Source organism: Prionailurus bengalensis, chromosome D3 (assembly GCF_016509475.1).
Source record: "Prionailurus bengalensis isolate Pbe53 chromosome D3, Fcat_Pben_1.1_paternal_pri, whole genome shotgun sequence".
In the NCBI taxonomy this organism is placed as follows: Eukaryota; Metazoa; Chordata; class Mammalia; order Carnivora; family Felidae; genus Prionailurus; species Prionailurus bengalensis.
In genome coordinates this window covers 90631246-90647266 of record NC_057356.1, presented here as the reverse complement: position 1 = coordinate 90647266, position 16021 = coordinate 90631246, and the positions used below count along the sequence as shown (strand labels likewise).

General features: G+C 50.7%; 1 protein-coding gene across 2 annotated transcripts; it reads left to right on the top strand.

Annotated features, from left to right (window-relative positions):
* Positions 1-1875: 1875 nt before the first annotated feature.
* Positions 1876-15709, top strand: ZADH2 (zinc binding alcohol dehydrogenase domain containing 2). 2 transcript variants are annotated; one of them, XM_043559097.1, is made up of 2 exons: positions 1876-2642; positions 9177-15709. In XM_043559097.1, exons 1-2 carry the CDS (start codon positions 2434-2436, stop codon positions 10099-10101), a joined length of 1134 nt encoding a protein of 377 aa, XP_043415032.1. In that variant the 5' UTR covers positions 1876-2433; the 3' UTR covers positions 10102-15709. The 2 variants fall into 2 exon arrangements, with proteins under 2 accessions (XP_043415032.1, XP_043415033.1); XM_043559098.1 differs by lacking the exon at positions 1876-2642 and adding an exon at positions 3078-3123.
* The last annotated feature ends 312 nt before the right edge of the window (positions 15710-16021 follow it).

Sequence of the window (16021 nt, the reverse complement as noted above, 5' to 3'; positions counted from 1 at the left end):
CGAGAGTCTCCGAGCGCAACTTTCTCTCCCCCTCTCTCGTCGCTGCTCGGGGGTCGCGGCGAGTGGTTTTAGTGCGCGGGTCGCAGCTTTCTCATTGTGCGCCAGCGAGGCCGATCCAGGCTGTCCTTTTCCTCCCGCACTTAGTCTAAGAGGAAGAAAGCAAACAAGACAGAGGAGTGAAGCCCCCGTACATACATGCGCCGGGGGGGTGGGGGAGATGTCAGGCGCTGCTCCACCTTCCAAACAGTCACAGATCAAACAGTGTCACCCCGCCGGAGCGCCACTTGGTGCCCCGCGCTCCCCGCGGGGCTTTGCCGCCAGGATCGCCGCTTCTTCCACCGCGAAATCTAATGCAAACACATTTTGATCATGGATTTTTGGCCGGTCTTGATCTTCCAACAGAAAAATTTTGAAAAATACACAAAAAGCAACCCCCTCCAAAAAAAAAAAAAAAAAGCCAACAACAACAACCCGGAGAATGTGTGCAAAGGGGCGACGAGCGGACATTCACTGGGTGGGCGAGATGAGCGTGGACAGTCCCCCCCCAAACTCCTGGGAGAGAGGGAGATGCACTCTCGCTCTCTTCTCTTTTCAGTGAAATATAACACACATTCGGATCGCAGAGCTTTCAGACAGTCTCAACTGATAGACAGACACATCGAGCTGCTTTTCCTGCTTCAGTTTTTACTCCTCCTCCTCTCGCCAACGTCACCCTGACAATTACAAATAGGTCTCTCACAAACCATACCTGTCAATCTTTTTAATTGCTTTGTTTTCTTTTTTTTTTTTTCTTTCCGGAGCTAAACAATATGACAAAAAAAAAAAAAAAGAAAGAAAGAAAGAAAGAAAGAAAGAAATCTTAATGCAGCATAACATAAAAGATTGCACATTGGAGAAAGACATTGAGGGGTTTGTTATTGTAATCCGCTGGCTGATACCGGGTAAAACCCATGTGTTATAAGCCAAGTTAAGTAGACACTAGTTCCTGCAGATTTTTAAACCTGTAAATCCACCCCCCCCCACCCCCTGGAACGTTCATACACACGCACCCACGTGGACACAAACTATCCTTGGATGAGAATGTCCAACATTTGAGACAAAAATACCTGTGTCATTTTTGCAGTCTTAGTTAGGGGGTTAGATTTGATCGGGGAGGGGGGGCACTGTGTGGCTTCATGATTTTGGTAATTCTAGGTTAAGTGTAAAACAAGAGTGGGTTTTTTAATTAAAATGTATACCTTTAATAAAAATGTAAAGATGGACTCAGCTTATCATACAAAAATGTGGAAGATACTCAATTCGGTCCCTCTATGAAAAGTGAATTGATTATTTGGTCAATATAGACAATTAGGGAGAAAATTGACATGATGGAACGTCGGATCCTTCTAGCTGGGTTATAAAATGAGGTCTTCATACATAATTGCAACGTCTCCAATTCAATTAAGTCCTTCGGCATCCCCACCTAGAAGTTTAAAATGCTTATGTGCTCTGGGAATATGGCCCTCTAGTTTCCAATTTTTGCGTTCTTTCCCAATGGGAACCTGTAACAGTCTTGTAGAGGCTACTTAAAACATTCATGGAAAAACACGAAATCTAGGCCAAAATAAATAAAATGGCTTAGTTCGTGCAACTTGCATGGGACAGGCTGAGGGCAGAAGGCGCGGGCAAGGCGTTCCGGGGCCCGGGGGGCCAGGAGCCTGGGGCGCCGGGTGCTCTGGGCGTCCCCGCCCCGCGTGGGTGCCTGCGCGCGTGCACTGGCGGCGGGGGCTCCCCGCGCGGCTCGGGGGCCCCCGGCCGTGCCCCGCCGCCCCGGCCGCGCTCGGGGTTGATTCGTACCACCTTGCAAGGAAGTGAACGCTTCGCACGGGAAGGGGAGGTGCCTGCGCCGGCCGCTCGGCGCCGCGCCGCTCCGAGGACGCCCGGGGCTGCCGCCGGCTCAGGGCCGCGGCGGCCGCGGGACGCGCAGCTCCCCTCGCCGCCCCCCTCACCCTTGTAGAGGAGTCAAATCCGGCTTTTAGAGCGTGGGGAGGGTGGGGATATCCGGTGCCTCCCGGACGCCGGGAGAAAGGGGGAGGGCGGAGAGGATCCTTGGCCAGTCTGCGCCGAGCAGATTCAAACCAAAACAAAAAGATTAAAGGAGCAGCGGCCGGGGTGGCAGCGATCCCCAGGCCGGGACCCCGGGGGTGGCGCGTCCGGGAACCGCGGGGGCTGCGCGGACCGCCGGCGCTGCGCGCGGCGGGGAGGGAGGGGGAGAGAGGGAGCCAGTCGTAGTGGGGAAGGGGGGGGGGAGGGAGTCGAGGGGAGCACGCGGGCCGGAGGAGGGGCGGACCCGCCTGCTCCGCCCGCCCGCGCCGAGCCGAGCCGAGCCGAGCGGCCCGGGCTGGGCGCGACCCCGGCCGGCGGCGGCGCAGAAAGCGGGCAGAGGCGCGGGCCATGCTTCGGCTGGCGCCCGCCGGGGCCCGGACCATCGTGGACATGTCGTACGCCCGCCACTTCCTGGACTTCCAGGGCTCCAACATCCCCCGCGCCATGCAGAAGCTGGTGGCGACCCGTCTGAGCCCCAACTTCCGCGAGGCCGTCACCCTGTGCCGGGACTGCCCGGTGCCACTCCCCGGGGACGGAGACCTCCTCGTCCGGAACCGGTGAGCCCGGCGCGCGCCCCCCGCCCAGGCCGGGCCCCGGCCCGCGCTGCGCGGCTCCCCGGCTGTCCCGGGCCGGCCTGCGTCCCCACACTCCGGCGAGCGCTCGGGCGCACAGCCTGACTTTGCGAGATCCCGGGAAGTTGAACCCGCCGCCATCTGGCGAAGGCGAACGTAATGTGACTGTTGCCGGTGTGAATATCCGATGCCACGGAACGTCCTCATAACTGAGGGTTATTTTAATTTGGGATTCCCCTCCCCTCCCCCAGCCCTCCCTCCTCCCCCTCCCGCTCCCGAAATAAAACCGACGGGACCCAGAAGGGGAGGCTCCCCGCCCGGCCCACCCGCGCGCACCCACGACTCCTGCGTTCCCATAATCTTTAGTGTGGACCAGGAACAGGCTGGACACAATCTGCGACGTTTAGGTAACGTGCTTTGGAGGAAGGAGGCCGAGGACCCGACTGGCTTTTCCCGTGCGCTCCAGGTTGGCAGCCGCCTCGCCATGGCGGAGCCTGTCGTTGGGTGTGTTGGTGTGCACCTCGCCGGTGTCGTCTGCGTGTTGTCAGTGCTGTGTGGCTGTTGTCTGTGCCCCAGAGCTTACCGGCAGGCGCGTGGCGCGTCCGGGGCGGCTGGGCCAGGGCTGGGGTGGGGGCACGGCTGCATTTGCCTGCACGATCTGCAGACCTTTGGGTGGCACTCGAGTGGTCGCCCTACCTTCTGATCGCCTGTCCCACCTCCACACTCCCTACCTTGATGTGTTTCCAGCTCACTAACCTCTAGTAACCGGAGAGGTGTGGGAAGGAAAGGGACCTTAGTCTGTGGGAGCCGTGCCCTTCGGTCTCTGTTCGGTGGGTCCCCCTCGCCGCCTCATTTGCAGGCGGGGCATTCCCCATTGCTCTGTCCCCTACGCTAGAGCAGGGCTCACCCGCCTGCTCAGTCCCATCGGAGGACTACAATATTGCATGTTTCAGGTTGGATGTGCGGTTGAAGGAAGGCGTGAGTTCTGGTTGTAACTGTGTTGTAAATTGTGCCCTGGAAAGTCCTGTAAGTCACCTGCAAGGAGCGAAGGACAAAGTGTTCCCCACCTACGTGGCTTGCTGCCACGTTTAGTCCGTTCATTTTAGAGATTCATATCAGCCTTCCAAAGACTGCAAGACTGAATAATTCTGCTCATGATTTCAAACTTTTGGAAACCTGTTGGCAACGTAAAAATTGAGGGAGCCAAGGGTGGGGTTGAGGGGAAGCTGGCTCTCGGGCTGGGGTGCACAGAGTGCCTGAAAAGGTGGATGTGTGTGTCCTTCTAAAAGTTTTCATCGGTGGAAACAAGGCTGTAGAGGGTTTCTTCTTTATAGGATAAAGCGCTAAAGCTATTGAGATAAGGCTACATATCCTACCAAGTTAAAAAGAAGGAACACACACAGAGCACACCAGACACACGAGTGATTTGCTAGAAGTTGAGATGAGAGCAGGCTGAAAAGCCTCCAGGCTTTAACCAGCAAAAAAGTTTCACATGGGCCGGTTTCTTTTTCTTTTCTTCTAATTTTTCTGATCAGGTACACTGTTGACGGTGAGCACTGATGTAAAACACACACCACTGCTTGAATAAAATCCATTTCAGACACCGGGTGTGAAATGGGGAGGGGGCGACTGAGCAGAGCGGGCAGGGGAAGGTGTGAAGTTAGAGCACTCCCAGCAGCGGCGGAGTGGCACCACCCGCCAGCGCTGTCCGTGGAGGGTGCTCCCGCCCGCCCGGTGCTGCCGCCTGGCCTCTCTACCTGCGCTGTTCCCCAACCCCCCGGGTTGTCCTCCCCTCCTCCGGCTCCGCTGACTGCTCCCTCGCCGTCACCCTTAGCTGCTTCTTCCGCGACAGGGCCCGGGCACCCCCTGCGCCGGGTCACCGGGGATGGTCCCCGAATTCGGTGGTCAGGGATCTGGAGCCGCGGCTCCCAACGTTTGGAGCTCATCGGTTCGGATTATTTTAGGATCCATGCCTCTCTTTTCCCTTCACATATGCCAAGAGCCCCCTTTAGTATAGTATGTTTATTATGGGTACAACTTGACCTCTAACTTCTACCTTGAAGCCCATATCAGAAAGAGAATGGGGCCAGTTTTAATGCCTGTTGGGAGGGGGTGAATCTTTGCATCCTCTTTCCCTACTCTGTGGAAGATCTGCTCCTAACCCCAAATTGTAAGAAGATCCTTTATACTTGTAAATAGTTGGGGGGGGGGGGAGGGGGAGGCATTTTACAGATTTTTTTTTTTTTTTTTAAGAATAGACTGGAGGTCTATTCACGCACGGCAGGTTAGTTCATTTAATCCTAGACCAAATCTTCCCCAGGAACAGTGTTAATTGCATAAAAATTTCATGCAAGCACTTTTCATTTTTCTCATAATAAAAATCTACTCTGGAATGAATGGCTTAAGCGCACATTCACTTGTTCAGAAAGGTGTTTGGGGATTTTCACTGTGCCCCGCCTGACTCTTCCTTTCAGTTGGATATTTGCACATCTCATTCCATCTTAACAGAAAATACAAATTCTTTATTCACAGAGAGGGAAGTGCTTTTAAGTCAGAGGTGGGTTTAGGATAATCAAGTTTATCCCATGTAGGGAAGGTGTGAAAGGGGCGCATAAAATCCCTGCCGAATGTCTAATTGATGTCCCTTTATCCAGTGCTCACTGTTTCCTACAGCCGAGGACAACTTCACAACCCCCTCTCAATGCCCAGCCCTCAGGAAAGAGAAGGAAAGGGAGAAAGACACCCTCCGGTTAAGTCAGCTTGTGTGCTATTTTTAGCCTTTTTTCGAAGGATAGTGACACATTATTTCGTTTCCAAATATTTCTAACGATTTTCTGCTCAAGTGTAAGATAATGGAGCAAAGAGTTTGTAGTAATGGCAAAGAGCAGGTGGGGGATGGGGAAGGCGTTTTTGATAAACGGTTTGTTGCTCACGGGGAGGGTAACAGTATTTCTGCTGACTCTCCAGGCGGAGATTTTTTTCCCTTTTCTTTCCTTTCCTTCCCTTTTCTTTTTTCTTTTCTTTTGTCTTTTCCTTTTTCTCCTTTTTTCCCCTTTCCTTCTCTTTTCTTTCCTTTTCTTTCTTCTCTTCCCTTTCTTTCTTCCTTCCTTCCTTTCTTTTTAAGTAAGATCTGATTTGGACGACGCTGTTTGGCTCCCAGTGTTGAAGACTCCAGACTCGAGTCTTCGCATTTTGTTTTTGTTCAAAGAAAGCGCTTCCCTGCCTCTGCAGGACTGCCTGCTTCATAATAAACACGACGAAGGAAGGGGTTCAGCACTTTTTAGTATAAATAAACCGGCGACTCTCGAAGGGCATATATTTGGGGAAAGCCTTCACCGGCCCCATTCTTTTTCCTGGGGTTCCTCGATTTTAGTCTTCTGAGTGGATCCTCCGGCCGGATTGCTAGGATCCTGCACTTATTAAGAGCATATATTTTAAATTAAGGCACAAGGAGAGTCTCGAAATGCACGCATTCTACCAAGCGTGCCTTTCCTTTCTTTTTCTCGCTTGCTTGCCCTTTGCTGTCCCCTGCTCCCCGGCCCGGGCCCCCTTTCCCATTGCGCCCGCTGCTCTTGAACTTGTTTCTGGAGGGGCGGAAGGCGCGGGCTCCCGACCCTCAAGCAGCTCTTCCCAAAGCCCAGGTAAGGCCGAGGGCTCATCCAGGCAGTGGCGGGTCCCCACCTGCTGCGGCGGCCTCGCGGCGTCAAAGCTGGGGTCCGGGGGAGGCGGGGGCCCACCGGGGGCCCGGAGACCCGGGAGAGGGCGAGGTGCGCAGAGCGGAGTAGCGGGGAGCTGTCGTCACCAGCCCGAGCGACTCCTTCACCGACGACGAGGCAGGCAATTTAGAAGACGGCAGGGCGGGGGGAGGGGGAAACATGGGAAAAAAAAAAAACGGGGGTGCTTGCGAGGCCAAGGTCACGGTCCGGCCGCAGGCGGGCCCCGGGCGTGTGGCCTCTGCGCTCCAGCGCGCTGTGTGTTCTCGGGACTCCCGGGGAGCTTGACGGCCCTGCGCCCGGGCTCCGCGGCCTGCGCTGACTAGGCTTGCCCGCCGGGACCCCGCCCGGCCCGGGGAGGCCGAGGTCATGGTCGCAGGCCTGGGCGGCGGCCCCTCCTCCCCAAAGCCCGGCCTCTCCGCTCGGCCCCAGCCTGCTCCGGGACTCAGAGTCCCCGATCGCGCCTCTCCGTGGTGGCGGTGGAGAGCCGGGACGGGAGGGGAGGCAGTCGGCGGAGGCCGGGCACTTCCGAGGGGAGACGGTTCCAGAAGGACTTCTGGCGCCCAGCAGGTTGGCCGGGGCTCACGGAGGGTGCCGCAGGGCACACGCAGAGCCGTGTGCAACCTGGACGGGGCGCGCAGAGGGCCCTGCGGGTCTCCTGCCGCTGCTCCGGCTGTGCCCGGGCTCAACCACAAGGTTCGATTTGCTTTTTGAGGCAAAGCCCCCATGGAAAACTTAAGCTGCCGCTAGTCAGCCACGGGCGCCCCAGCTCCCAGCAGAGCCCGCTCCCACCTCCACTTGACCATCGCCCCCCACTCCGGCGCCTGCCTGTGCCCTCTCTCCTCCACTTTCCTCCTGCCTGCGCCCCGCTTGCTCTTGCCATCTCTCCCCCTGGCAAGTGGCAAACCACAGCTGGGAGCGAGCGACAGCCAGAGATGCATTTTCCTCCAGCAGCCCCCCCACCCCACCCAGGGCGAGCTCCTTAGAGGTGGGGAGGACCCGTGGGGCCAGCCGCCACAGGGGCGTCCCTCTGAGTCCAAGGGGGGGTGGTTCCCCGAGGAGGAAGGGCCTCTCCAGGAGACAGGAGGAGAGAGGGGCACAGGAAGGGTTAATCCTGGGCGAAGAGACAGGAGCTGGTGGCAGGGCCTCAGTCCCCCACCCCTGGAGCAAGCCACCGTCACTTCCACCCCACGGACCCCTTCCTGGACTTTGCTTTACAGCCTATACAGCAGGGGCACCGGAGGCGAGACGCTCCAGCTGGGCTCTGCCCTAGCTGCCTTCTGTGAAGTCCAGAGGCATGCTCGGAGGAACCTGGCCCTCTTTTTTTAAAAAAGCCCAAACCCCGAGAATTATGTAAATTGAAAGGAAAGATCAGGCGCCCACCCCCAAAATACAATCTGGTATTAAATCCCAGATGGAAAACCAGCAAAAATCATTTCCCCCACTTTTCATTATTGTGTTATCATCGATGGCTATGGAATTCTGTAGTGTGCTGAGGCTACGTGATGTGCTAGCTTCTGAAAGCAGCTTGACATGCCCCAAAGAAATTGTTTCCTGCTTTCTTATTTCTACAATATGTAGAGAGCTTTCAATATTGTAGATAACACAGGGCATGATCATCAGGGAACATTCAGAAGTGCAAAGTGTTATCTCTAATACAGTAGAAGTGGGTTCTTGCACAGGGCAGTTTTGGTTTATTAAGTTAAATTAAAAGTGAATTATTTTAAAATGACCCACTTACCAGCTTTCCTTCTGCCACCAGATACCCCCATCTTTTCATTTCATTACAGGTGGAAATGACATTGTTAGGGTCCTCCATTATGTGTCTAAGCCACCTCCTGACATTTTTTAGTAGACGGCTTTTTTTCTTATGTATTAGGATATTTTTGTTATGAGGTATACGGAGATGAAAAAAAGCTGGTAAAAATACCGGCCTCGCAATTAAAGTGACTCTGGATACCGAAGTGAAAATAATCATCTGGTATTAATCAAGTTATGGCTCTGCTTCTTGTTGAGGAAAAATATAGTGACGATTTGCTTTCCTTTTCATCTAAAAAGCACTGTAAAATGTTGAATGTTCCATAAAAATTTCTACCCTTATGAGACAATTTTTGTTCAATTAATCAAAATGCACAGTTTCACGCTGGACATAGTTACATCAGAAAGAAAATTTGCTGCGGCCAGTCTAGCAGTGTTTTAAACAACCCCGCAGTAGCATGTAGCAGACGATGACCTTGCACACTGCCTGAATCTTCAATAATATCATTGTCATTACTATTATTATCCGAAGTGTTAAATTGTCGCCAGAATCAATACAAGTCTACTTCTCCGAATATATTTTATCTCACTGTTGTTTTTAACATCTTTGTTAAGAGGCCAATTAATTTCCAACTCATAGCTGCAGTGAAGTTTGCGTATAAGAGGGCTTCCTGACTTTTTTTTTTTTTAACAGTTTGTTTCTCCTTTTGAAAGAAAGAGGAGGAAAAGAAATAGCGTGTGAAATAAAGAACTTGGTGTTTAAAGTGGTACAAAACGATTCCCAATCTGATTTTAAAAAATAAAATATACCAAAATTCTGATTGCAAATCCCGGTCAAGCTGATACTTGTTTACCTTTTTTTTTTTTTCAACTGAATATCAAGACTGATTTTTTTTTTTTTTTTTTTTTGAATTCTACCAGGATAGATAGCTGAGCCACCCGTCCACAGTCCCTGGAATTAGAGGAATTTTTCTAAGCGGGATACCAAGGCCTTGGTGAAGGAAACATCTTAATATCCTCGTTTGTTTGTTTGTCTGTTTTCTCCTAGATTTGTCGGTGTTAATGCATCTGACATCAACTATTCAGCTGGCCGGTATGACCCTTCGGTGAAGACCCCCTTCGATGTAGGTTTCGAGGGCGTGGGGGAGGTGGTAGCCTTAGGCCTCTCTGCCAGTGCCCGGTACACGGTGGGCCAAGCTGTGGCTTATATGGCACCTGGCTCTTTCGCGGAGTATACCGTGGTGCCTGCCAGAGCCGTGGCCCCCGTGGCCTCTGTGAAACCCGAGTATGTCACCGTGCCGGTGAGCGGTACCACCGCGTACATCAGCCTGAAAGAGCTCGGAGGACTGTCCGAAGGGAAAAAAGTTTTGGTGACGGCAGCAGCGGGGGGAACGGGCCAGTTTGCCGTGCAGCTTGCCAAGAAGGCCAAGTGCCATGTCATTGGGACCTGCTCTTCTGATAAAAAGTCCGCTTTTCTGAAATCGATCGGCTGTGATCGCCCCATCAACTATAACGCCGAGCACGTCGGTACGGTCCTGAAGCAGGAGTACCCCGAAGGGGTCGATGTGGTGTATGAATCCGTCGGCGGAGCCATGTTCGACTTGGCCGTAGATGCCTTGGCTACCAAAGGGCGCTTGATAGTCATTGGGTTCATCTCCGGCTACCAGACTCCCACCGGCCTTGCGCCTGTGAGAGCAGGAACCTTACCGGCCAAACTGCTGAAGAAATCCGCCAGCGTTCAGGGCTTTTTCTTGAACCATTACCATTCTGAGTATCAAGCAGCCGTGGAGCACTTGCTTCAGATGTGTGTGGACGGAGACCTGGTTTGCGAGGTGGACCTCGGAGACCTGTCTGCAGAGGGCAGGTTCATCGGCCTGGAGTCCATATTCCGGGCTGTCGATTATATGTACATGGGAAAAAACACTGGGAAAATTGTGCTCGAACTACCTCACCCTGTCAACAGTAAGCTGTAAACTCAGAACGATGGCAGAAGTCAAAGGAGAAAGAAAACGGGCACCTTCTTCCTCAGAAAGAGTCGAATCAGTTTATTTTTGGTGGGTAATGGAGATCATATCTCTTAAAAGGTGTTAACGAATGAGTTTCTCTCTCTCTCTCTCTCTCTCTCTTTTTCTTTTTTGCCCCTCCCTTGAAAAAAAATGCCAATAAAAACTTCCCTCGATGGCTCAGAGGTAAAACCGTTACGTTCAGTTCTTTGGCCATAGACAGTCTCATTCCAGGCTTTATTGTTCCAGGGAATTAAATTAATTCCTGATGCAAGATCTGATCAAATCAGTATGCCTTCAGCTTGATGGGATTTTAAAATCAGTCTTGAAAATAGTTCACAAATTCCTTACTTTGGGAGAGTTTGGTCTTCCGCTAACGAGCAGTTAATAGATAAGAGACAGGGCAGGAGGACAGCCATCTATTCTCAGAGTCCATATTCCCAGGAAATGGCCCTTCCTTTCTTATAAATCACCAACTATCTAAATGGAAATTTGGAGGAATTCTCCCAAAACTTTGATTTTTTTTTAATTTGTTTAGATCATTAGGAAAATGACTAAGTGAACACAGACCTATTTTTTAAGAGTCTCTGCTGTTTAATGCTTTACGCACAATTATCCTGGGGAGGCACATGTGGCATGGGAAGCCTCTCTCTTCCCTTAAGAAGCAAATTAGTGTTGAAAACCGATGAAGACAAAGGCAGATTTTGGAAAGGGGCTCTACGGAGATCTGGGGGTTACCTGCCCGGGAAGGAAAGGACGTGCTTCATCCACGGGGAGGGTCTGCACAACAAAACCCCCACCACGAGGGGAGACGCACTCTCTAGGCACACCGCCAGAGGCTGGTAACAGCATCCTTCGTAGGCCTGAGGTGGGATCCGTCAAAGGGCACCATGCGGAGGAGGGGCTTGATGGGATGGGAAATAATAAGATACTTGCTCCGTGTTGCAGACTTTCTTGGACACCGTGTGTTTTCTCTCTGATCACGGAAACAGAATAGCGAATAGCGTGCTTAGCGTGGAACGCTGTTCCTCCGATTTTACTTCTCTGTGCCCTCGCTCTGTGGGGATGAGGAGCTCCTGGGCACCGCTGCCTGGGGTCACACGTGAGAGTCCCGTCATGTGCCTTCTCTCGTGAGCCATGCCCACCGCCGACGTGCCTGCCCCCTCGCCTTCAGCTCGGCTTTCGCCGTTCCATTGGAAATCCCACGGTGCCTTTCTGATTGAAGGCAAAGCCCACCAGATCCTTTTCTCAAAGCCTCTGGCCCCAGTGTATCTAACGCGCTAAATAAATAGGAACGCAATTAAAGATGCTCCGGGAAACCCGGTGACCATATTTAATTTTTCTTTCCTCCCGTCTGAGGAGCAAGGAAATCCTACTGCTGAATAGCTGTTAGTATCTATTTTACAAGATTTACTCATTTTCAGGTACCTAATGTAGCTGCTAGCATGCATGCACAACAATACAATTTATATGGTAAATGGGACCAAATAATGGCTTCACTGAATGTTATGGCTGCACTGAAGGGAAATGTCACGGTAAATAGCTGCCAAATTATGGATCATGCCGAAGTGTCACAACTGCACTAAAGACAAATAGCACTAGAGGCTACTGCCACTGTGACGCTTTTGAGTTATGAAGAAGGGTAGAAGCCTGATGCAAGCCTCTTTGTGTCCTCATTATAGCAAGGGGTGACGAGTGCAGGGTACAAGAAAAGCTGGCCCAATGTGGTGCTCGGTTATTAATCTGTCCCTTTCAGACCTAACAGCCACGGCCAAACGGAAGGAGACTTCGCCTCGCTTTTGGATACGCACACAAACACAGGGGAGGGGACAGGTTTTATGAATGTATCTGCACGGGAAATGACTGGTAATGGGAAAGCGCTGCGATCCAATCATCCCATCAAAGAACAGTCCCCGTGTGTGCTGCTCCCCGTGCGGATAGATGTGCGAAGTCTAAGCGGTAATGTACTTTCTCCCTTTGTCAAGGCGAGGAACCAGGACGCTGCCAGCTCTCGCTTCTTACAAACTGAAGTGCGTCCCGGTTTCTCTCATTTTAATGGGAGGGTAATAAATATGAAAGACCAGCATTTTAACGGATGGATCCCTGAAGCCGCAGAATAGAAATTTATTATGTTTTGAAGGAATCGACTAAATTCAGCTATGTAAAAAAAAAAAAAAAAAAAAAAAAAAAAAAAATTTTTTCAAACACCCAGGTTTAAAATAAAACATAATCTGAAATCCTCGTGCTCTCCCCCCACCCCAAACTAAGAAACTACAGGACATGCTGTTTTCATTTATTCTTAGAAAACAAGCATGAAAGATTCCGCCCATTCAGATAATGCCAAAAATATGTTTAAACTTTTTTTTTTCCTCATTCTTCTGAAAAATGATTTGTAAATTGAGGGTCATAGTTCAGCATCAGTTTCATCTTCTGGGATTATCGTTCAAGACCAGCGTCTAACGGGAGGTGAAATGGTGTGATGTTCTCAACACCTTTCTCCTGAACTGTTATCACAGATCACAAAAAGTACATTCATAATTCAGGGCGATTGTCAGTCTTTGTTTTAGAGACAGGGCCGGGGCTGAATGATCATGGTGGATGAATTACTTCTCGGTTCTCAGGGTGGCCTTCTCTGCGCATCAGCCTTGAGGTCTCTGGCTGGGCAGACGGAGCGGTTGACTGGTAAGCGAGCCTAGAAGCTATTCTTTGCCGTTCCGTTGTGACTTCTAAAAAACCCTATGCCGTCCCTTCAAATTTGTTTTGCGCTCAAAAGAAAAAACAAATACCAACATCGTTATTTCGGGTCTCTCTGACAGTGAATTCTGCTATTGAACGATGTCAGCATCCAAAAAAAAAAAAAAAGGTCCGGAAACCGGGAATAGTCTGCAAAGAAATGACACAGAAGTTTTTTGCTCGATATGCTCTATGCGTTGTTATTATATGATTCCATCTGGATGGAGTTTCCCAAGGGTAGGATGGAGCCTTTATAAGTGGCCACTAGTAATCAGCCAGTATTTATCTAACGAAAGTGCAGTGACAGGTAGCTGCTGCTTATTAAAATAAAAATCCTACAGTATGTACTTAAGGAACATTCCAGCTAACGAGGAGGTAACGTCCTCGGTACAACACAGACCTTCTTTTTGTGTCCACCACCACAAGATGCTGGAAACTTGACAAATGATATCATTTAAGACACATGCCTGCCGTAGGGACCTGCTTTCTGGGTTCCTGTTTCTGGCTTTTATTTGGGTAACATTTATAACGGCCACCCGACTTGTAACGGGTAGGGTTTTAACCCTTTCATGAAGCTCCCAATTAGCATGAATTTACTACGATTGGGGTTTCCTTTAAAATGGGGAAGGGGGCGTTTAGGACTGAAAATATTTTTCTTGATCACTTTACCACATGTACACATGGGGTAAAGGCCGTATTTTAGAGTTATATAAAAACAGATGAGCCATGGGGAACTTTCAGGAAAAATACGATAGAAAAAGACCAAGCACAACCAACTGTGGGCGATACTTTCCTAGGGGCTACTGTGCACGTTCTGTGAATGTAACCCACATGTGATGTGGCCTGGTTTGATGGGTTCCTAATCGCTGCTCTCTATCTTCCTGCCTCTCTTCTGTTTTTAAACACCGTCTGTTATTTATAGCGCTTATTTAGAGACCCAAAATGTATCTCCGCAGACGTTTTGGGGTTTGGGATTTGCTGGGGTTTTTGTGACAGTCAGATGTTCTGTAACTAATGTTTTAGTTATGGCCCAGAATTAAATATTTAGGATCATATTTCAGAAATCAAATGTGAAACGCTGGATTCTCGACACCACGGATGTGGGCATGTCAAACTTTAAAATTGGTTGCTTAGCCTTACGTTATTTCAACCTGGAAAAAGAGGACTGTTTGATACGAGAACCTTATTGCTGTTACCATGAGCAAATGATAGGACGCCGCCCCCCCCCCAAAAAAAGTGCTACACAAAATACGTAAAGAATATTTTCACCCACATGTATCAGTCCAAGTAATTCTTGATAGTAGAGAGTTGATAGTCAAAGAAAGTCACATAAGGTGTGTGCGTGAGGTCTGTATGTAATTCCTTCCTTCACGAGGCAGGAGTGCAGATGAGCCCTGACAGTAAGACTGAGCTGCTGCGAAGACTCTCCTCCCATCTATTCCCGAAGCCTCGGTTTCTGCCAGCGTGGACCTGCCCTTCAGTGCTCGCTGATGCTTCTCCAGTGGCATCGACACTCCCGGGAAGCATGTCTTGGATCCCTCCAGCACACGGGTAAGTGCCGCATGGAGTACAGTTTGGGGGAACCGATGTGTGCCTCGTATGTCCCGGGAAGCACGGAGCCAAAAGCACAGAGATTTCAACGGCCCCCCAAAGTAAGAGTTTCCCTGGAAGGGCGCTATCTGACAGTGCCTTCCTGCCAACACGAAATTAAAATAATAATTAAAACACACCCCGCTGACTGACGGTAGCATCCAACATGAAAGATGGATTTGTGCTTAGAGCTCAGAAGAATGTTCCCTAAAACTGTCGGCTGCTGGCCAGCCTTCTCCTCCCCACAAAAGGGCTAAGCTGCATTTTAGAATGACTGGAATGAACAAACTCCTTGGTGGGGGAAGATGTGGAACCGTGATCGGGGAAGGGAGGGTGTCCTCCTTAGAAGAGTCTGTCTTGCCTCCTGTGTGGCTGTGTGCCTGTACCCGGGTGGGGGGGGGGGTCGGCCACAGGCACAGAACTGGAAGGAGCCCGGGACCCCCTCTGCCCCTCATACATGAGAAGACTCAGTTGTCCCTTAAATGGTAAAATTTGGCTGGGGCGCCTGGGGGCTCAGTCGGTTAAGCGTCCGACATCGGCCCAGGTGATGATCTCACGGTTGGTGGGTTCAAGCCCCGCGTCGGGCTCTGTGCTGACAGCTCAGAGCCTGGAGTCTGCTTCGGATTCTGCGTCTCCCTCTCTGTCTCTCTGCCCCTTGCCCGCTCGTTCTCTCTGTCTCAAAAACAAATAAGCATTAAAATAAAAAACAATAAAATTTGGGAGTTAAGGGACAATCTAGTTCTTTCTACCCCTTCGTGTAAATGAAGAAACCAAGACCCAGGAAGAATAGGTACCTTGTGTGGGGCCACAGAGGTCACTGGACTCCAAAATGAAACTAGAGGTCAGGCAGGTGCCTTCTCGGGCCTCTGGGCGACCTCTGGCTTATCCCCTGTATGATTTGCCAAGGTCCCTCAGTCCGTGGCTGATTAAAAGTGTCACAGAGTAACAACTGGCCTTTATGATAAATCTTTCTGTGGATGAGACGATACGGAACCCAGGAAGGATATCACGGTTCTGACCACGAAAGTGTGTTTCGCTCAGGACCCCCTTTAATCGAGCACAAGTCATGGTTCCAGATCATTTGATTCTGTGTCATCTAAATATCACACAAGCTTCTGGGGGAAAAAGTACTCAGTGGAATTAATGGCTGAACGCTCCCAATTTTGTTTTAATGCTACAAGGAAGGTCTCTGTCCTATCAATGTATTCTTGGATGTCCAATAATGAAAATCAAATAAAGAAAATCTTCATTATCATGTGTTGAGTGGGTTTTTTTTTTTTGTAGAGTCATTTCACCCGCTTATGTTATTGCCTATAGGAAGCCAATGTGTGACCCTGATCATTTTTGTAATAGCAGAACATCTAGAATCTGAATTTGCGGCTCTACCTGAAATCGAATCTGAACCCGGCAGACTCAGGGCCATGGCGGATGGATGCATGTGCTGGCAGCCAGAAGAGCTATAAGGGGCAGGAGACGTGTATGGGGGGAGATACTGGCGGGTCCCACATTTCATGCTCGCGTGTGGTGAGCATCTCCCACTCCGTGCAAATGACAGATCATAATTAAG

Excerpts from the sequence above, each read along its gene's own strand:
- ZADH2 (XM_043559097.1), top strand. The coding sequence starts at position 2,434 with ATGCTTCGGCTGGCGCCCGCCGGGGCCCGGACCATCGTGGACATGTCG. Across the intron at positions 2,643-9,176 it reads GACCTCCTCGTCCGGAACCG|ATTTGTCGGTGTTAATGCAT; the intron begins GTGAGCCCGGCG and ends GTTTTCTCCTAG.